The sequence below is a fragment of the Eurosta solidaginis genome, chromosome 5, assembly GCF_040869045.1.
Source record: "Eurosta solidaginis isolate ZX-2024a chromosome 5, ASM4086904v1, whole genome shotgun sequence".
Lineage (NCBI taxonomy): Eukaryota > Metazoa > Arthropoda > Insecta > Diptera > Tephritidae > Eurosta > Eurosta solidaginis.
Genome location: NC_090323.1, coordinates 227912229 through 227935419, shown reverse-complemented (window position 1 = coordinate 227935419; position 23191 = coordinate 227912229). Strand labels below are relative to the sequence as shown.

Genomic DNA, 23191 nt, shown 5'->3' with positions numbered 1-23191 from the left:
AAGCTGGTCCTTTTAAAGCCACGAACAATGCTGCAACTTTATCTTCGGCATTCCAGTTGTTCGCTGCTGACGTCTTCTCAAATTGAAGCTTAAATACCTGGAAAGGAACAGAACCATCAAACGTTGGTGATTTTACCTTCAGAGTAGACGCTGAAGTGATTGGACGGTTCAATTATAACTCCTGAATCCGATCTTTCAAAGCATCCATCTCAGCCTCCATTTTATCTTGTCGTTCACTAAAACCCCCCAACTGCGATGATATGCGATCCTCTTGCGCTTTCAACTGCTGAGCCAACTGAGATATCATATATGTTCTTCCAGTTGAGATGCCATATTTGTGGATATTTGTGATGAAATTTCTGTTATAGGTGTTTCTTGTGCTTCAATCTTGGATGTTATACGGTTCTCCTGCGACTCTAGTTGCGATGCCATATATGTCTTCTGTTCTTCCAGTTGAGATGACATTTGCGACGACATTTCTGAAATACGCGTTTCTTGTGATTCCATTTGAGATGCCATATATGTCTTCTGTTCTGCCAGTTGAGATGACACTGTCGATGTTTGAGCAGATATTGCCGCCAAAATCATGTTCAAGTCTGTGCTCGTAACTGTCTGCGATGTTTCGGTTTTCTCCTCAATATTTGTTGTTGTCTAGTCGCCATCAGGATGAAAGACATCATCGTCCCCATTAATTCCCTCCAACTCCATTACCTTTCGTAGCCGTGCTTGAAGTTTGACCTTATTGCCGGTTGTATTCAATCCACGGTTCTCCAACTCCTTTTTCAGTTGATGGATCCTTAATTCACTTAACTTTGCCATGCCCAAGATGTATTCGCAATCTTCGGAATTTATTCAACAATCCCACTTCTGACACCAATTGTAACGAATTTACTGCAAATCCTCTTATTTGCCCTTTTGCTAAGTTCGTATCACTAAACTGTTGAATAAATAACTCCAATATTGAATAATGGAAAAATGGCCTTTATTAACACTTATCCTGTATAAGTGGGTCAAAATTGCCCAAACGACTTTTAAAGTTGCATATCTTTTTATAGGCTTCATATAATCTGGTGAAACTTCTCGACTTTTATTATTTAATAAAACTAAACTTGAAAATAGTTTTTGTTAAAATATGTCATCTACATAGGCTGGGCAGAAATAGTTACGTATATTGTATAAGTGGGTCAAAATTGCCCAATAGTAAAAGGAGTATGTGTATAGCTACATACTCATAAGTTTGTAAGTACATATGCCCGTGCACATTACGGACAATATCAATGAACCTCGCGGCTGCCTGACATGTATGGATGTATGTACATACATATGTATGTGAATAGAAGTGTGAAAATTCATGTTTACATGCGATGCGATGTTTACAATCTTCTGCGCAGTCGTAAAAAGTTTTTGAATTGTTGCTTTTTTTTTTCAAAGAATAAAGTAAGTGTAAAAAAGTGAAATCTAACTACTTTGAGAATTAGTAAGAAGTGTTTTTAGTGCGGTTGTGTTTTATTTATGTTTCAGTATGAATAGAGAAGTAATTGAAGCCCTTCTAGAGAACTCCGATTTGGATGATGAAGCACCAAACGATACCGAAGGTGATGATAAAGAAGACCAGATATCAGAAGCCGAATCCCTTTACCATCTCAATTTATCTGATGAAACAGACGAAGAAGACAATTCTGCCCGACAGCATGATGCTTTTCCGTCGAAGGATGCAAAATATATGTGGTATAACCAATCAGTTGCAAGCGGAGCTGGCAAGCGGGCTGCAGAAAATGTTATTACCACCGCGCCAGGTCCTACGCGGTATGCCATTGCTCGGACCGATGGTATAAAATCTTCATTTATGTTATTTATGCCGCCCGATATGGTGAAAATAGTCATTGAGATGACTAATATAGAAGGTAAATCACTTTCAATTGAAGATATAATTATATATAAGTATGTACCTGCATGTAAAGTAATACCTGGGGATTTGTTTCAGGTCAATCAGTGTTTGGAAATAATTGGGTCGAAATAGATAGTATTAGTTTTGAAGCATATTTTGGCTTTTTGCTCTTAGCAGGTGTATTTCGATCACATGGAGAAGCACTCGAATGTTTGTTGGATAATTGTAATGGCCGTCCGATTTTCAAATGGACAATGACTTTACGCAGATTTCAGAATACCACCAGAGTTCTGAGGTTCGACAAGAAATCTGACCGGAATGAGAGGCGAGCTCGAGATAAACTGGCACCAATCAGGGATGTTTGGAATCGCTGGGAATGTAACATACAAAAGATGTATAACCCTGGAGAGTTCGCGACAGTCTATGAACAATGTGTTACATTTCGCGGACGTTGTCCTTTCAAACAATATATTGCATAGAAGCCTGGAAAATACGGAATTAAAATTTGGGCCTTGTGCGATAGCTAAACAAGTTTTGCATGGTCGCTGCAGGTTTATACAGGTAAAGATCGAAATTGTAAGCCTGAGAAAGAGCAGGGGCGTCGTGTTGTACTCGATCTGGTGAAGGATATACAAGGTCGTACTATCACGTGCGATAATTTTTTAACATCTCACGAGTTGGGGATAGAGCTTTTGAAACGCAGGACTTTTACAATAAAACCAAATCCGGGGTTGACATATTAGACCAAGTTATCAAGACATACACCTGCAAGCGAAGAACAAATCGGTGGCCACAGTCCTTGTTTTACAATATGCTGGATATAAACCCTGAATGGAACAAGAATAAAAAATTTAAACGCCGTTTGTTCCTAGAAGAGCTCGGAAACGAACTTATTTTTCAGGAAATATCGCGAAGGTCTATACCTCCTCGAAGCAGTGCAGCCAAAATGGTCGTAATAAACACTCAAAAAACAGCAGGAACTACTGAAAAGACTCCGAAATCTACAAATCTAAAACGTGGTCGTTGCTTTATTTGTCCAAGTCGATCAAATAGTACGAAATATAGCAGTAAATGCGGAAGCTGTGAAAAATTTATTTGTAAGACTCATTCTGAAGCATCTATCTTATGTACTAGTTGCTTAAAATTACCCTAAGAACATCTTCTTGTACTTACTTAACTGAATTTTATAATTTATTGAATAAAAAAATGCTTTAAAGCTTGAAATAAAATCAAAATCCATTCATTCCTCCGTTGGGCAAAATTGACCCACTTTTGTCACGTACGTTACTTTTTTTGAATACAGGATAAGTGTTAAAGTACTTCACAATAACACTTATACTTTGCAACTAGCTTGCTTAACAACCAAACTGATTGATAGTTCAAATCAGAATTCGTTTTAGAGGTATGGTTCCTTCGGCAAAGTTTCTTATTTTGATCCCTAGAATACGATTTTCACAGAGCAATGAGTGATTTTTAAATCGACCCGCCCTAATACACATGGAAATCATGGAGACATACAGATGTATTATTCACATGCTGGATGTGAGAGAAAATAGTAAGCTGTAACTTAAAGCTACTATATATGTAAATGTATATAAAAATTCATGAACAGAGCAAACACAGTAATACTGACACAAAAATATAATTCACGAGGAATTACAAATCTTGAAAAAGCACATGGCAATATGCCATTTATTAAAACTAAACATTTACAAGAAAACATCTTTGTGCTACGGGTTTTTACTTTCTGACATGTGTTATTTGCTTAGGCACGTCTAAATGTTGCAAGCATATTACCCTTATACGTTTGTTAACCTGGCGATTTAAGAGGCAAATTAAGGGTCCTCTTGCCATCTTTTGGAATTGAAAGATTCAATTCCTAAAACAAAAAAAAAAAAAAAAACAAGTAAGGAAGGTTAAGTTCTGGTGTAACCGAACATTACATACTCAGTTGAGAGCTATGGTGACAACATAAGGGAAAATAACCATGTAGGAAAATGAACCGAGGGTAACCCTGGAATGTGTTTGTATGACATGTGTATCGAATGAAAGGTATTAAAGAGTATTTTATGAGGGAGTGGGCCATAGTTCTATAGGTGGACGCCATTTAGGGATATCGCCATAAAGGTGGATTAGGGTTGACTCTAGAATTTGTTTGTACGATATGGGTATCAAATGAAAGGTGTTAATGAGTATTTTTAAAGGGAGTGATCCTTAGTTCCATAGGTGGACGCCGTTTCGAGATATCGCCATAAAGGTGGACCAGGGGTGACTCTAGAATTTGTTTGTACGATATGGGTATCAAATGAAAGGGGTTAATAAGCATTTTAAAAGGGAGTGGGCCTTAGTTCTATAGCTGTACGCATTTTCGAGATATCGCCATAAAGGTGGACCAGGGGTGACTCTAGACTTTGTTTGTACGAAATGGGTATCAAATGAAAGGTGTTAATGATTATTTCAAAAGGGCGTGGGGCTTAGTTCTATAGGTGGACGTATTTTCGAGATATAGCCATAAAAATGGACCAGGGGTGTTTCTAGAATGTGTTTGTACGATATGTGTATCAAATGAAAAGTGTTAATGAGTAGTTTAAAAGGGCGTGGGGCTTAGTTCCATAGGTGGACGCCGTTTCGAGATATGGCCATAAAGGTGGACCAGGGGTGACCCTAGAATTTGTTTGTACGATATGGGTATGAAATGAAAGGGGTTAATGAGCATTTTAAAAGGGAGTGGGCCTTGGTTCTATAGGTGGACGCCTTTTCGAGATATCGCCATAAAGGTGGACCAGGGGTGACTCTAGAATTTGTTTGTACGATATGGGTATCAAATGAAAGGGGTTAATAAGCATTTTAAAAGGGAGTGGGCCTTAGTTCTATAGCTGTACGCCTTTTCGAGATATCGCCATAAAGGTGGACCAGGGGTGACTCTAGACTTTGTTTGTACGAAATGGGTATCAAATGAAAGGTGTTAATGAGTATTTTAAAAGGGCGTGGGGCTTAGTTCTATAGGTGGACGCCTTTTCGAGATATCGCCATAAAGGTAGACCAGGGTGACTCTAGACTTTGTTTGTTCGATATGGGTATCAAATGAAAGGTGTTAATGAGTCTTTTTAAAAGGGAGTGGGCCTTAGTTCTATAGGTGGACCTCTTTTCGAGATATCGCCATAAAGGTGGACCAGGGATGACCCTAGAATTTGTTTGTACGATACGGGTATGAAATGAAAGGGGTTAATGAGCATTTTAAAAGGGAGTGGGCCTTGGCTCTATAGGTGGACGCCTTTTCGAGATATCGCCATAAAGGTGGACCAGGGGTGACTCTAGAATATGTTTGTAACATACGGGTATCAAATGAAAGGTGTTAATGAGTATTTTAAAAGGGCGTGGGGCTTAGTTCTATAGGTGGACCCCTTTTCGAGATGTCGCCATAAAGGTGGACCAGGGGTGACTCTAGAATGTGTTTGTACGATATGGGTAGCTGTCACACCCATTTTACAAAGTTTTTTTCTAAAGTTATATTTTGCGTTAATAAACCAATCCAATTACCATGTTTCATCCCTTTTTTCGTATTTGGTATAGAATTATGGCATTTTTTTCATTTTTCGTAATTTTCGATATCGAAAAACTGGGCGTGGTCATAGTCGGATTGCGGCCATTTTGTATACCAATACAAAGCGAGTTCAGATAAGTACGTGAACTGAGTTTAGTAAAGATATATCGATTTTTGCTCTAGTTATCGTGTTAACGGCCGAGCGGACGGACAGACGGTCGACTGTGTATAAAAACTGGGCGTGGCTTCAACCGATTTCGCCCTTTTCACAGAAATAAGTTATTGTCCCAGAATCTAAGCCCCTACCAAATTCCAAGGATTGGTAAATGTTTGTTCGACTTATGGCATTAAAAGTATCCTAGACAAATTAAATGAAAGAGGGCGGAGCCACGCCCATTTTGAAATTTTCTTTTATTTTTGCATTTTGTTGCACCATATCATTACTGGAGTTGAATGTTGACATAATTTACTTATATACTGTAAAGATATTACATTTTTTGTTAAAATTTGACTTAAAAAAAATTGTTTTTTAAAAGTGGGCGTGGTCGTTCTCCGATTTTGCTAATTTTTATTTAGCATACATATAGTAATAGGGGTAACGTTCCTGCCAAATTTCATCATGATATCTTCAACGACTGCCAAATTACAGCTTGCAAAAGTTTTAAATTACCTTATTTTAAAAGTGGGCGGTGCCACGCCCACTGTCCAAAATTTTACTAATTTTCTATTCTGCGTCATAAGTTCAACTCGCCTACCTAGTCGTCTTTGGTAATGAATTATCGCACTTTTTCGGTTTTTCGAAATTTTCGATATCGAAAAAGTGGGCGTGGTTATAGTCCGATGTTGTTCATTTTAAATAGCGATCTGAGATGAGTGGTCAGGAACCTACATACCAAATTTCATCAAGACACCTCAAAATTTACTCAAGTTATCGTGTTAACGGACGGACGGACGGACATGGCTCAATCAAATTTTTTTTCGATCCTGATGATTTTGATATATGGAAGTCTATCTCGATTCCTTTATACCTGTACAACCAACCGTTATCCAATCAAAGTTAATATACTCGGTGAGCTCTGCTCAACTGAGTATAAAAAACATTTTTCTAGACGACTGGTACATTGCGCTACTTACATATTTTAAAGCTGTAGTCATTGGTGCCGTTTGTAGTATCGCTGTATCACTCCGATAATTCCTTCCGACACAATTCCTCTTTAGTACTTTGGCATATGATTCTCTGTGGGTGTTCCATGGAGTACTACAGTGAAAGTACTTTGGAAAGTACTCTCACGTATGTACTCTATGGAATACTCACAAACAAAGCGAGAGTGGGATCACCTACTCCTCTCCTAGGACATCGAAATGTTAATTGGAGCACATTTTTTGTATGAATACAGATTAGTTTTGGAATACTCCTATACTCCCAAAGGAGTACTCCATAAGTAATGTAAGGAATACACCTTTGGGAGTATAGAAGTATTCCAAAACTAATCTGTATTCATACAAAAAATGTGCTCCAATTAACATTGCGATGTCCTAGGAGAGGAGTAGGTGATCCCACTCTCGCTTTGTTTGTGAGTATTCCATAGAGTACATACGTGAGAGTACTTTCCAAAGTACCTTCACTGTAGTACTCCATGGAGCACCCACAGAGGATCATATGCCAAAGTAGTAAAGAGGAATTGTGTCGGAAAGAATTATCGGAGTGAATTTAATTTAAAATGAAAGTAAATGAAGAGTGGCAATACAACTTTTATATTTTATACTACGAATATTCTTATGTTATTTAGCATTTGCGTGAATAAAGAAACTAATATATCTCTATACTATTGTATGTATACATAAAATCAGTGCGCATTTTATCAGAGTTGCTATAGTAAAATTTTATTATCAGTTATTTGTATGCAATATTTTACTCTTGGCAACTCTGTTCGATCGTCATCGTGTCGTGATCACGGTTGTTAAAAAACAGGCAATGATCGGCTGATGGTGGTCCGCAAACGCATTGCAAAGGAGTATTGTTAGAGTACTCCAACATGAAGAAAATGGAACACGTAATCCAACAATTTTTGCAGGGTAGTCGTATCCCTAACTTAATCAGCTATTTATCGTTACGACGGTAAACCAAAAACCAATTTGTTGGCTGCGATACGGTTACGACCATAGTGTACCTATACGAGTGTGTCAACTAAGCGATAAACGTCAAAACTACAAACAGCCTCGCTCACCTGATGCAAATATCAGGTCTAGAGTTGTATTCTTGGTACGTAAGAGTACTTCAAGCTGAGTTGCATTTGATAATTTAAAAAACTTTGTAGTATTTACAGATGAAATAGTTGCATATATTTCCGCGGAAATAAGAATACTAGAAGATTTGTAGCATGCAACAATGCGGAAACATACGGAAAGTAAAATTTTTTTAAATTAGAGTCTAAATGTAAAGCGCCACACGTGTAACATGGAAAAATTTCACTTCTAAGGCTGTTTACACAAATGCATAAATGCAAAATTATATAAACGCTTTCGTCGCTTCAAAGCAATGATAACTTACGGCGTTTCATTGTTTTTCATATGGCGTTGTCAAAGCGTAGGCACGCAACCAAAGCATTTATGTAAATTTTTCGATACTTCGCCCGACAGATGAAGTAATGAATGCAACAGAACCAAAGCGTCTGTTTAAATCCGCCTTACAAGCCAACCTAATAAAACCGCACTGCGTTTTTTTAGCGCACGCAAACAACCGGCGTTTTTTGCCCTAACCCAAATAAGCATGAGTTGCGACAATGTAAAGCATGTGTGCAAACGTCAAATCTAAATGTCACGCAGAACAAAAATTGGAAATCGAGTTAGGTTTTCACGCAGCAAATTCAATTTGGGTTGCTCTCATACAAGTTGTATGTGCATGATACATTTTGGACAGAAAATGACTTGCCTGCGTTTATATTAGGTTGGATTGTTAATTGTTGTAGCTGTGAAAGTCTTCTGCAAATAAAATGGTGCTGTAAGTGCAAACAAATCAAACTCCTATATGACACTACTTTATTTTCTATGTATTTTACTTGTATTTTCTCTTATATTTTTTGTCGAGGGAGCCAATAAGGCTTCAGTACTGGTGTAAGTGTGTGAACTATATTTAAAAAAACTAACGAAACACAAGAAAAATTCAACGTAGTTCATTAAAAACAAACAAGCCAGTTTGTTGTTGTTGTTGTTGTAGCAATGCTCGCCCCACCTAATAGCCGCGACCGATCACAAATTGTCATCAATATCCTCTAACGGGAGTCCAAGGAAACTTGCCGTTTCAACAGGGGTGGACCATAAGGAAAGGGGTGTTAGAGGCGTTGGTTCCACATTACAATTAAAGAGATGGTTGGTGTCATGTGGGGACACATTGCAAGCGGGGCATACATTTTGTATGTCGGGGTTGATTCTGGATAGGTATGAGTTTAACCTGTTACAGTATCCAGAACGAAGTTGAGCAAGAGTGACACGCGTTTCCTGGGGAGTATGCGTTCCTCTTCCGCGAGTTCTGGATATTTTTCTTCAAGTACTGGATTCACCGGGCAATTCCCGACATAAAGGTCCGACGCCCGTCTATGGAGTTCACCAAGGACCTGCTTGTGTTTTTTCGCTTCATACGGCTGGATTGTCAGGTGCCGTATTTCCTCAAAATGCTTGCGGAGATGACTCCTTAGGCCCCTAGGCGGTGCTGGTTCGTCAATCAGATGTCTGTTGGGATGCCCAGGTTTCTGGGTATTCAACAGAAACTGTTTGGTCAGCATCTCATTTCTCTCCCTGATGGGGAGTATTCTCGCCTCATTATGCAGATGGTGTTCTGGGGACATAAGAAGACAGCCCGTGGCGATTCTGAGAACAGTATTTTGGCAGGCCTGTATTTTCTTCCAGTGGGTAGTTTTTAGGCTTGGCGACCATATGGGTGACGCGTAGCACGTAATCGGCTGGCTAATTGCTTTGTATGTGGTCATGAGCGTCTCTTTATCTTTTCCCCAGGTACTGCCAGCAAGGGATTTGAGGATTTTATTACGGCTCTGAATTCTCGGAACAATTGCGGTTGCGTGCGCACCAAAATGTAGATCCTGATTAAACGTCACACCCAAGATCTTGGGGTGTAGGACAGTCGGTAGCGTAGTGCCATCGACGTGGATGTTCAATATGGTCGACATTTGGGGCGTCCATGTTGTAAATAAGGTCGCGGAAGATTTAGTCGGTGACAATGGCAGGTTTCGCGAGGCGAAAAAACTGGAGAGATCAGGGAGATAGCCGTTTATTTTATTGCATAGCTCATCGATCTCTGGGCCTGGGTCTGTGGCCATTATTGTGCAGTCATCGGCGTAGGAAACGATTGTGACTCCTTCCGGTGGTGAAGGTAGCTTAGATATGTAGAAATTAAACAAAAGTGGGGATAGGACACCACCCTGTGGCACCCCTTGTTTAATTCTCCTTGGTTTTGATGTTTCGTTTCTGAATTGCACCGATGCCTGCCGACCACCCAGATAATTTGCGGTCCACCTTTTAAGACATGGGGGAAGGGTAGACCCTTCCAGGTCTTGCAGTAATGAGCCATGGTTGACCGTATCAAAGGCTTTTGATAGGTCTAGCGCTACGAGTACTGTTCTATGGTGAGGGTATTGATTCAAACCGCAATTTATCTGGGTGCTAATGACATTTAGCGCGGAGGTAGTGCTATAGAGTTTTCTGAAGCCATGCTGATGAGGGGCTAGCTGCAAATGTGCTTGGAAATAAGGGAGCAAAATGGCTTCAAGCGTCTTTGCCACTGGCGATAGGAGAGATATCGGACGATATGACTCACCTACGTTAGCTGGTTTCCCAGGCTTTAGTAGCGGGACCACCTTGGCCATTTTCCATTTCTCGGGTATGGCAAAGGTGGAGAGAGACAGGTTGAAGACATGCGCTAAATATTTGAAACCCTCTTTCCCTAGGTTTTTAAGCATCGGCATGGCTATGCCGTCTGGGCCCACTGCTTTGGATGGTTTAGCGCGACCAATGGCCTCCTCAACCTCTCTAGCGGTGATGGTGATTGGTGACGCGCTGAATTTGTGTTTATGTGCGTGTCCATTGGCTCTCCGTCTATCTTTGCCGACCGTAGGATGCATTATATATTGTCCGCAGAAAGCGCTCGCGCATTTTTCCGAATCCGACAGCACCTTATCGCCAAAGGCGATGGAAACTTTGTCTTTGTGTTTAGTCGGATTCGATAGGGACTTTACGGTGGACCAAAGTTTACCTACACCGGTAGAGAGGTTACAACCTCTTAGGTGCTCTTCCCATTTCGCCCGCTTTTGTTCGTCCACAAGCAATCTGATGCATTGGTTTATATCCCTTATTTGGGGGTCGCCTGGATCAAGCTGTCTTATAAGGTCGCGTTCCCTCACTAAGCTCGCGGCCTCCGCCGGGAAGTGGGGCCGGATTTCGGGAATTCTCCCGGCGGGAATGAAATGTGCCGAGGCGGATTCAATGACCTTACGGAAGGCACGCTCCCCTTGGCGGGCATCAGTCGGGATGGGGAGGGCAGCAAAGCTGCTGTCTGTTGCAGATTTATATTCTTCCCACTTTCCTTTTTTGAAGTTTATGAAAGTGCGTTTTTCGGTGACGATGAAGTCGGCGGTACGCTCGAACGAAATAAGTATGGGCAGGTGGTCGGATGCCAATGTTACCATCGGCTGCCAGTTGACGCAGTTTACGAGTTCTGCGCTCACGATTGAGATATCTGGCGAGCTATGACAGCTTCCTACCATACGTGTGGGGGCGTCTCCGTTTATTGTGCCAGTTTGTATTTCGATAGGGTTTTTTGACATTAGGCCGTTTTTTTCTTTATTTTTTCTGACAAATGAAAATTTTGTTTTTCATTTCTAAATTTTGTGCATAAAAACACAACTAAATTCAAAGTTAAGGAATTGACCTCCAGATTCTTGTGTTACACAAATATAGTGAACTTGGGTACAGAAATTCAAATTAAACAGTTTTTCACAATACATAATTTGAAAAACTCTACGTTTTCTCTGCTTTTAACCCTTCGTAATAAATTAAACTTTTAATGAAAATCAATAACGCTGAACTCAACACTTTTCGCCATGATATAAAATTAAAATGCTGTGGAACAGGAGCAACACTTTTGTGACTACATAAACCCATAAACCCTGTTTCAATCTTTTATGTCTCTGCACAGAACCCTAATTGACCGTTTTCAACCGAAACAACAATGGCAACCCAGATTTTCCCATTATGCTCACTTAAGCGAGTGCCTGTCAGAAAGAAAACACACTTGTACTTGTACACTATGGGTATGGCAATGGAGGAATAGAAAGATTTGTCACTTATATGAATTCACAATGCTGGTATATGAAAATTTAATTGAAAAATCAAATAATTCTCAAAAATTGCTATGCAACCATTTTTTTTTATTAAATAAAAATAAATGTAAGGCGCGATAACCTCCGAAGAGATTTTAGGCTTCTGTTCCAATTTGCGTTGTGGTCCTTTTAATTTTTCCTACAAATTGGCAGGACAGCACCTACTTGTTTTATGCCGACTCCGAACGGCATCTACAAGTGAGTTTTCACTGAGAGCTTTTCATGGAGTGCTTGTAAAACAGCGCCGAGACGCTACGCCGCTTAGAAAAATTTTCTTCTAATTGAAAGAACTTGTTTCTAAAATTTTGCTGTTGCTGTTCCCGGGACTTTAACTCAGGATCTTCGATGTGGATGGTAGAGCACGCTACCATCACACCACGGCGGTCGCCAATTTTTTATGCCTTCATATTGGTGGATATATTTTTATTAAAGTCGTGAGTATTATCCCAAAATAGCTCAAATTATCTCAAAACCAATCCCATAATGATCCAGAGGTAGTTCAGAAATGATCGTTATCATCTTGAAGTAGTCCTGCATCGATGCAGAAAACAATCCGAAACTGTGACAACAACAATACTTCCGAAATTGTACTAAAAAATTCTTGCAAATTTTTTTTAAACAATCGCGAAACAGTTCGGAATTGATCCCATAAGGGTTCCAAAATACCTCCGAAATATTCCGCTATTTTTTCCGAAATGATCAGGAAAAAGGTCAAATGCAGAGAAATTTCCGATGTGACTTGTTCGCTTTAACAAAATTTCGTTTCCCTCGCTTTCATATAACCAAATATCATTGGTCTAGGACGAGGTAACGTGGAGTTTTCACGAATTTTAAAACCTGTTAAAGAGGGGAAGGAGGTGGGGAAAAAGATGATGCCTTTACCATTTGAGCGAAATCGGATAATAACCACGCCCACTTTTTGTATATATAACATTTTGGAAAACACAAAAAATCTAATTATTTAGTAAATAATACACCTAGAATGTTGAAATTTGACGTGTGGCCTGATATTGACACTTGATAAAAATAAAAAATAAAAATAAATTAAAATGGGCGTGGCACCGCCCACTTGTGATAAAATCAACATTACAAATATCATTAATCATAAATCAAAAATCAATATACCTATCGTAACAAAACTCGCAGAGAGGTTGCCTTTACTATAAGGCATGCTTTGAAGAAAAATTAACGAAATCGGTTAAGAACCACGCCCACTTTTCTATAAAATATTTTTAAAAGGGTCGCGGGCGAATAAAATAAGCTATACCTTTGCAAAAACGAGCTTTATATCAATGGTATTTCATTTCCCAAGTGAATTTATAACAATAAATAGGAAAAACTTCAAATTTAAAAAAATGGGCGTGGCACCGACCCCTTTATGACTAAGCAATTTTCAATGTTTCGGGAGCCATAACTCGAAGAAGAAAATATTTCTAGTAAAAATGGACGGGATCGGTTAACGACCACGGCAACTCAACATTTTTTTACCTATTTGGGGATTTTTGAAGTTTCGCAATGTTTGTTGTTTTGCTAGAAGCGTTGCCATACCGTTATTGTTTAAGGTGAAATGGTCGTTTTTCGGGATGGAAATTTCCTTCAGGATGAAAACGCAATGGTCATCTGAGACAATAATAAAATGCTTTAGCACGATTTATGTGTTGCATATCTATTAAGAATCAGTAAAATATGCAATTTTATTGAAAAATATTGGATGACTCATACATTGGTTAATGACTTATAGTTTCCCTCGTGTGTGCTTTTGTGAGTCCACAAAAGGGCTCTGGGCCATAGAATGCTGATGTAGCACCCTGCTTTGCTAGGTAATCTGTATGTTCATTACCTTCATATCCCTGATGTCCGGGAACTCATTCCAAGATCACCGTGTTTTTGGCTCCCAGGGCATTAAGGATTTCAGTGCATTCATCCACTAGCTTAGAAGTAACTGTGTAGGATTGCAAGGCACGCAGTGCCGCCTGGCTGTCCGACATAATGTAGATGCTCTTCGATGTTGAGCCTCTCTGCAGACATTCTCTACCACAGACCTCTATTGCATGAATTTCTGCCTGAAATATGGTGGGGTAACATCCCATTGGTATCGATTTTTTGAAGTTTGGCCCATAGATGCCAGTTCCCGTTCTTCTGTCATCGAATTTCGATCCATCCGTGTACCAGACCTCTGAGTCAGGGTCGTTATAAGGATTCCCTATTTCCCCAGTGGGTCTTGTCCACAATGGACACTTCAAAGTTCCGTGAGATTCTGAGCTTAGGGGACATGACGTCACGCAGTTGTAATGAGGGATTTCCTATGAATTTTCTTATTACTTTGATATGCCCTATCATATTTCGTTCCTTCAACTCAGAAATATTTGGAAGTCTTAGTGCACCTAGTGTTGCCTCTTTCTCTATCAGAATAGGGAAGGGAGGTATTCCCACTAAAGCACTAAGTGCGTCAGCAGGGGCGGTTCTCATCGCACCCGTTATGCCACCGCAAACTAATCGAAGCAGTTTGTTTAGTTTAGCCGTTGCCTTTCTTTGCGTGGCCTTCTGCTACCAAACTACAGCAGCATAGGTGACTATTGGCCTTACGACAGTATTAAATGTCCAATATACCATTTTTGGACAAATCCCCCATATTTTTCCGTAGAGACGAGTACAGGCGAAGAAAGCTCTTGTTGCCTTGTTTAGGATAGCATCCAAATGAACATTCCACGTGAGGGTTCTATCCAGTGTGACCCCTAGATATTTAGCCTCCATTGAGAATTGTATTTTTGTACCACCCAGGATGGTTCTGGGATGGATACTTTCCTTCTCTGGGTGAAAGGATTTATAGATAATCCTTTGGTATCGCACCGCGTCTCTATGATGCAAAGGACTTGTTGCATGCGATCTGATATTGTATCTTCATGCATCCCTGTGATGCAAATAACTAGGTCATCTGCATATCCTTGTGTGTCAAATCCCTAGGTTTTCATTAACTGAAGGAGGTCATCAATGACCAGGGTCCACAGGAGAGGGGAGATCACACCTCCTTGTGGGAAGCCTCTTGTGGCTGCAATTGATTCAGTTGTCCCTCCCAGTTCCAAAAGGATTTTTCTACTCTTTAGCATAGACAGCACCCATCGTATTTTTATAGGGCTTATGTCCTTGTCAATCATAGCTTGATGTGTTGTGTTATCGAAAGCCCCTGATATATCAATGAAAGCGCAGAGGGCTATATTTTTTTACTCTAGAGCCTTTTCGATTTTTACCGTGAGACTATGAATAGCCGTCTCCGTGGATTTCCCTGACTGGTAGGCGAACTGATTCCTACACAGAGGGAGTTTATTTAGATTGATCTCTCTGATACGCTGATCTAAGATTTTCTCCATACCTTTTAAGAGAAATGAGAGGCTTATTGGTCGATACGACGAGGGCAGTTGCTCGGGTTTCCCTGGCTTTGGTAAGAATACTACCTTAACCTCTGCCCACCTGCTCGGGATATGGCTGAGCAGTAGTGATACCTTATATAAAGTGGAAAGAACTTGGGCAATATGCTTTATCCCTTGCTGTAACATACAAGGGTAGACCCCATCCGGTCCTGGTGACTTGAATGGGCTGAAATTTGACAGAGCCCATTGCACTCGTTTCACAGTGGTGAGCTTTGTTGCTAGGCTTTTTTCATTACCACTGATGGTTGGCAAATCTGCCATTATAGGTGGTGATTGATAGCCTGATGTGCAGTCAGGAAAGTGTGTAAACCTGGACCCAGAATAGATTGGAATTGAAAATGAGCGAAATCGGATGATAACCACGCACACTTTTTGTATATATAACATTTTGGAAAACACAAAAAATTTGATTATTTAGTAAATAATAAACCTAGAATGTTGAAATTTGACGTGTGGCCTGATATTGAGACTCTTCATAAAAATTTGAAAAAAAAATTTTAAAATGGGCGTGGTACCGACCACTTGTAATAAAATCAATTTTACAAATATTATTAATTATTAATCATAAATCAAAAATCATTATACCTATCGTAACAAAACTCGGCAGAGAGGTTGCCTTTACCATAAGGAATGTTTTGAAGAAAAATTAACGAAATCGGTTAAGGACCACGTCCACTTTTCTATAAAAGATTTTTAAAAGGGTCGTGGACGAAAAAGAGCTTTATTTCAAAGGTATTTCATTTCACAAGAGGATTTATAACAATAAATAGGAAAAACTTCAAATTAAAAAAATGGGCGTGGCACCGGCACTTTTATGACTAAGCAATTTTCAATGTTTCGGGAGCCATAACTCGAAGAAAAATTTACATATCCTAACAAAATTCCCTATAGCAGAAAATATTTCTAGTAAAAATGGACGGGATCGGTTAACGACCACGGCAACTTGGATATAAAACAAGTTTAAAACATGGTATAAAAAAATAAGGTAGTTCCACTCAAATTTTTTTGACGTATTTGGGGATTTTTGAAGTTTGACAATGTTTGTTGTTTTGCTAGAAGCGTTGCCATACCGTTACTGTTTAAGGTGAAATGGTGGTTTTTCGGGATGGAAATTTACTTCAGGATGAAAACGCAATGGTCATCTGAGACAATAATAGCCGTGTTTTTTTTTACGCAAACGTCTATACGCTTATACTTTATATGGACTGCTAAGCGTCAAACTTTAAATACACCTCTGAAGTTGCTGCGCATAAAATGTGTACTACTAAATTTCAATACGCATTATACTCAGATGTAACTGAAATGTGTGTTTTTGTTTCACCCTCTACACTTATTCTATGTATTTTATGTGTGTTCACAATTCATCGCAACTGATTTAGCTATATGTTATACACAGGCATACAACAGAGGGTTGTGTCTCCGCTTTTCGGTACACCCTGTTGCTGTAGCTAGTTGTTTAACCACTGCCGCTAGATGGGTCTCCTAAGCATTATCTAAGCGAGGATAGGCGTTTTTTTTCACGCGCAAACGTAAACGTATACGCGTGTATAAAAAAACACGGCTAATAATATGCTTTAGCAAGATTTATGTGCTGCATATCTATTGAGAATCAGTAAAAGATGCAATTTTATAGAAAAATATTGGATGACTCATACATTGGTTAATGACAGCTTGACCCATAGACAGAAAAAAATACACGTTACACACACAATCCTGTTGTTCTAGCATGGCTCTATTATCATGCCTCTCAAGGCATGTTGAGAAAAAGTGTACCTCCAAGGTCTGCAGTGAGTGGTAGGTGTTTAATTTTTTACGTTTGTGGGACGCCACATCCGTTTCAGTGCTAAGAGAGCACATAATGTGTATAGCCGAGGCTTGCCCCAGGGTGATTCCTGGTACAACGGGTTATTAGTACCTAACCTGCAGAGCTACAGGACATGTGGACTTGTAGCCAATTTATCACCATTCAATTTCATAAAAATTGCGTTTGAGTATGCCAAACTCTTTAGAAATTGCTGTTTCGGTTTATAAGGACCTCCTTTGAGCAATCAATTGACAAACGTATATGTTTTGTCAACATGTTCTGAGCAAACGTACGGACACTTACGAATGCTATATTCCCTTGCTTTGTATACTTTGATCAATGTTTCTTCCACCAAAGTAATTTTCGGGAGCTCGAAAAACTTATTAAAAACCTTCTTTCCTAGGCTGATATTTCGTATTAAAATATTTCCAACCCATGCGGCTAATTTTTTTCCTTTTCATTTAAAATAACTATGAAAGTAATTTTGTCGTATCCGTTATTATGAAATCCATCAAAATTAGAAAATTTTGTACCATTTTCAATCTGGTAGCTTGTTTTTGGTGAAATTGTCATCGTCCCCGCAAAAGTCAAGTAGCTAACGTCACACTAAATGGAACTACCTCCATTTTTTGTATCATGGTTTAAAAGGGTCGTAGACTAGAATAATAAGCTATAACGTAGCAAACAATAGTTTTGAATCAATGATATTTCAAGTTTTATTGTAAGAGGAAATGGGGGAACATTTTTTTTTTTAATCGGGTGGTGCCACGTGTTATGTAGAAAAGTAATTTATCTGAAATGAAATGTACAATGAAGCTCACGCTGAGTATATAATGTGCGGTTACACCCGAACTTAGACACCTGCACTTGTTTCTTTATAAGCATATAGTATAACAGATATTATAAGGTATCAAAGGGCGAAACTGGTAATGCGACTAATCGGTAATGCGGCCAATCTGAAAAATAGATCGTTTTTGAGGTTAGGGACGACCCGATGGGTAAACTCTCAACTCAGCACATCAAGGTGCCTGGGAATACATGTGTTGCTTTATCAAATCGACCTGCTTTATTTTTGGTGGCTGCGTAATTTATCGCTTTTAAAGAGCTCGCTTAGATGCATAGTTTTCGTGTCTGGTAATGCTGCCGAGAGTTGTAAAATGTAATTGCAACAGATGTTCTATCGGTCTATAGGCCCTCCGAATCTGTAGTAATGCTAGATAAGGGAAGTGCGCTTTCAGTGGGCAGTTGATTGAAATAAATTTCTCTATTATTGAAATTAATCAACTTGCACCTGGAAACATAAGAGGGATAAGGCATTTCGGCGCAAGCTAAGAAATACTGAATGGGTTTTATTAGTATTCACGTAACGCAGTAACGGTTTTTATTAATAATAGAATAATAAGTTCACTACAAAGACGCAATACGTATTTAATCAAATAGGAAAATCAAACCGAAAAAATATGACAAATATTTTTTCTTTAAACAACTAAAATTACAAAGATTGCTATGATTAAATGTATTTCGCTTCCCAAGTCAGTCGGTTCTATGTACCGGAGCAACTCGTGATTTTTCCCGACCAAGGACTGTCATTTCAGTGTAACCACATTTAATTTGTTGCGTCCCTTCCACAAATTGTCATCCTCCAAGCAGCTCCTTACAGCGGGACTGCTCCATATTCTCTTGCTCCGGGAAGGTATCGAACCCAATCCCCGGTCCTGAGAAATGGTTTTGCTGCATCTGCTGGAAAAGAATCTTTTTAGGACGGTTATTCTCTTGTCAGTGTGTCTCGTGTAATGGATGGTTGCATCGGACAGGTTGTTCTGGGCTAGATCCCAAAAACCAGACATTCCACGTAACTTCTATAAATCTTTTGTGGCCTCTTGTTGTTCACGCGCTAGGGCGTTCCGTAGTCTACGCCTCGCGTTTATCATACATCACTCTGTGCAATATCATACATTTGATCCTGACATCGGCCGCAGGCTTATCTGTTCGGTCAGGCGATGCAAACCTAGAAATCATAGACATCTACATCCCTCCTGCCACCTGTTGCCCCAGTGGATACCGCCCTAATATCAGCGCCTTACTCACTGGCAACTATCGCATTATCTTAGGCGATTTCAATGCCCATCACGATTTATGGCATTCCAACTTGCGGGCGGACAGTAGGGGTGAGATGTTGGCGGATCAAATAGAAGAAACGACTTTCTGCACAATAAACGGAGACGCCCCCACACGTGTGGTAGGAAGCTGTCACAGTTCGCCGGATATATCAATCGTGAGCGCAGAACTCGTAAACTGCGTCAAATGGCAGCCGATGGTAACATTGGCATCCGACCACCTGTCTATACTTATTTCGCTCGAGCGTACCGCCGACTTCATCGTCACAGAAAAACGCACTTTCATAAACTTTAAAAAAGGAAAGTGGGACGAATACAAATCCTTTACTGCCCTCCCTATCCCGACTGATGCCCGCCAAGGGGAGCGTGCTTTCCGCAAGGTCATTGAATCCGCCTCGGCTCGCTTCATTTCCGCCGGTAGAATTCCCGAAATTCGGCCTCACTTTCCGGCGGAGGCCGCAAATTTAGCGACAGAACGTGACCTAATAAGACAGATCGATCCAAACCAACGCATCAGATTGCTTGTGGATGAGCACCTAAGCGGTTGTAACCTCTCTGCCGGTGTAGGTAAACTTTGGTCCACCGTAAAGTCCCTATCAAATCCGTCTAGGCACAATGAAAAAGTTTCGATCGCCTTTGGCGATAAAGTGCTGTCGGATGCAAAAAACTGTGCGAGCGCTTTCCGCCGACAATATATAACGCATTCTACGGTTGACAAAGATAGACGGAGGGCCAACAGACACGCACAAAAACATAAATTCAGCGCGTCACCAATTACCATCACCGCCAAAGAGGTTGAGGATGCCATCGGTCTTGCTAAACCATCCAAAGCAGTGGGCCCAGACGGCATAGCCATGACGATGCTTAAAAGCCTAGGGAAAGAGGGTTTCAAATAAATTAGCGCATGTCTTCAACCTGTCTCTTTCCACCTTTGTCATTCCCGAAAAATGGAAAATGGCCAAGGTGGTTCCGCTACTAAAGCCTGGGAAACCAGCTAACATAGGAGAGTCATATCGCCCGATATCTCTCCTATCACCAGTAGCCAAGACGCTTGAAGCCATTTTTCTCCCCTACTTCAAAGCAAATTTGCAGCTAGGCTGTCATCAGCATGGCTTCAGAAAACCCCATTGCACCACCACCGCGCACCCAGATAAATTGCGGTTTGAATCGAAACCCCCACCATAGAACAGTACTCGTTGCGCTAGACCTATCAAAAGCTTTTGATACCGTCAACCATGGCACGTTACTGGAAGACCTGGAAGGGTCTACCCTTCCCCCTGTCTTAAAAGGTGGAGCGCAAATTATCTGGGTGGTCGGCAGGCATCGGCGCAATTTAGAAGCGAAACATCAAAACCAAGAAGAATTAAACAAGGGGTGCCACAGGGTGGCGTCCTATCCCCACTTTTGTTTAATTTCTACATATCTAAGCTACCTTCGCCACCAGAAGGAGTTACTATCGTTTCCTACGCCGATGACTGCACAATAATGGCCACAGGCCCAGGCCCACAGATCGATGCGCTTCGCAACAGAATAAACGGCTACCTCCGTGATCTCTCCAGTTTTTTCGCCTCGCGAAACCTGGCATTATCGCCGACTAAATCCTCCGCGACCTTATTTACAACATGGACCCCAAATGTGGACCATTTTGAACATCCACGTCGATGGCACTACTCTACCGATTGTCCTACACCCCAAAATCTTGGGTGTGACGTTTGATCAGGATCTACATTTTCGTGAGCATGCAGCCGCAATTGTACCGAAAATCCAGAGCCGTAATAAAATCCTCAAATCCCTTGCTGGCAGTACTTGGGGAAAAGACAGACGCTCATTACCACATACAAAGCAATTGGCCAGCCGATTGCATACTACGCGTTCCCTATATGGTCGCCAAGCCTAAAGACCACTCACTGGAAGAAGCTACAGGCCTGCCAAAATACTGCCCTCAGAACTGCCACGGGTTATCTTCTTATGTCCCCAGAACACCATCTACATAATGAGGCGAGAGTACTCCCCATCAGGGAGAGAAATGAGATGCTAACCAGAGAGTTCCTGTTGAATGCCCAGAAACCTGGGAATCCCAACAGGCATCTCATTGATAAGCCAACACAGCCCAGGGGCTTAAGGAGTAATCTCCGTAAGCATTATGAGGAAATACGGCACCTGAGAACTCAGCCGTATGAAGGCAAAAAACACAAACAAGTCCTGAGCGAACTCCACAAACAGGCGTCGGACCTTTATGCCAGGAATTGCCCGGTGAATCCAGTACTCAAAGAACAGTACCCAAAACTAGCGGAAGAGGAACGGACACTCCCCAGGGAAACGCGAGTCACTCTAGCTCAACTTCGATCTGGATACTGTAGCAGGTTAAACTCTTACCTATCCAGAATCAACTCCGACATACAAAATGTATGCCCCGCTTACAATGTGTCCCCACATGACACCAACCATTTCTTTAATTGTAATGTGGAGCCAACGCCTCTAACACCAATTTCATTATGGTCCACCCCTCTTGAAACAGCAAGTTTCCTTGGACTCCCGTTAGAGGGTATTGATGACAATTTGTGATCAGTCGTACCTATTAGTGGGGCGAAGCACTGCTACAACAACAACAACATTAAATGTATTTCAATAATTTTAAAACGTTATAAGTGAGGAGATTAAATTTCTAAAACTAGAAAAAAAAAAAAATATTTAAGTTGGGAATTGCAAGAAAAAATAATTTTTTTATTTAATTTTTACTTTTAGATTCAATTCCATGGGTTTTATTCCAACCGAATATTGTTATTGATGCAAGGTTGGGCTGTATGTGGTATTTAAATTTAAATCTTGAACCACTTTGTACGCTCATCACAGATCGCATGCGACTCACAGAATTCTTATTACAACGATCCAGTGGAAAGCAAGTGCTTTTAAAAATGCTACGTCAAATGGTTGACGAAAATTACAACGGTACATCGCTGCCTGTCTTAGAAACGATTTTCAATAAAATTAATAAAATTTACGCGTAAGTATTGACTGTCGCATTTTTTGGATATTGTAACGAATTTTGCGTAATTCCTCGTATTTGAAACCTTCTGCTAACGTTCGAATCGCTTAACTGTTGAATAAATCACTCCAATATTCAGTATTGCAATATGGTCTTTATTTAGTCTACTTGGGAGTAGTACAATTATACTTCACTTCGCAAGGTGATAGCGTGTTTAAATCAAACTGATTAGTCATGCCTCAGCTTGCGCTGCTTTTATACTATCGGTTTCCTCGTTCACCCATTTCTCCCAAGGTCTAGTAATTTCGCGAACTTCATGCTTGGTTAAAGCCGTATACATGTATATTTGTAGTTTGTAGCCATATGCGTGTGTATATGTGAGTACTACTTCGGCTGATGATTACATATCTCTCAGTTGCCTTGTATGTATGTATGTGTGTAAATGATGATTGATTTCTTTACGTACATACGAGTGGCTGTTTAGTATCGGCTTAGTGTTGGATTTGAATTACTTCACGTATTTGTTATTCAACAGCGCCGCCTATCGGCTTATATACACATTGCAATTTCTTTTCATTGTAAACCTACTGTTCTCATTATACTACACAAGTGTAACAACACGTTTTTCTTTTTATACTCAGCTGAGCAGAGCTCACAGAGTATATTAACTTTATTCGCATAACGGTAATCCGTAACGGCATAAACTAATCGAGATAGAGATAGACTTCTATATATCAAAATGATCTGGGCGAAAGAAGAAATTCATTTGGCTATGTCCGTCAGTCCGTCCGTCCGTAAACACGATAACTTGAGTAAATTTTGATGTATCTTGATGAAATTTGGTATGTAGGTTCCTGGGCGCTCATCTCAGATCGCTATTTAAAATGAACGAAATCAGACTAAAACCACGCCCACTTTTTCGATATCTAAAATTTCGAAAAACCGAAAAAGTGCGATAATTCATTACGAAAGACGGATAAAGCGAGGAAACTTGGTAGGTGGGTTGACCTTATGACGCCAAATAGAAAATTA

The 23191-nt window shown here is 40.2% G+C and overlaps 1 protein-coding gene across 1 annotated transcript in view; it reads left to right on the top strand.

Moving 5' to 3' along the window:
- The window catches only part of Bulli (regulator of MON1-CCZ1 complex protein bulli), a 144887-nt gene that overhangs the window by 41122 nt on the left and 80574 nt on the right, over positions 1–23191 (top strand). Inside the window, exon 4 of the mRNA XM_067788700.1 lies at positions 21919–22177. Coding sequence (XP_067644801.1) covers positions 21919–22177 — 259 coding nt within the window. The remainder of the gene's footprint in view (positions 1–21918; positions 22178–23191) is intronic.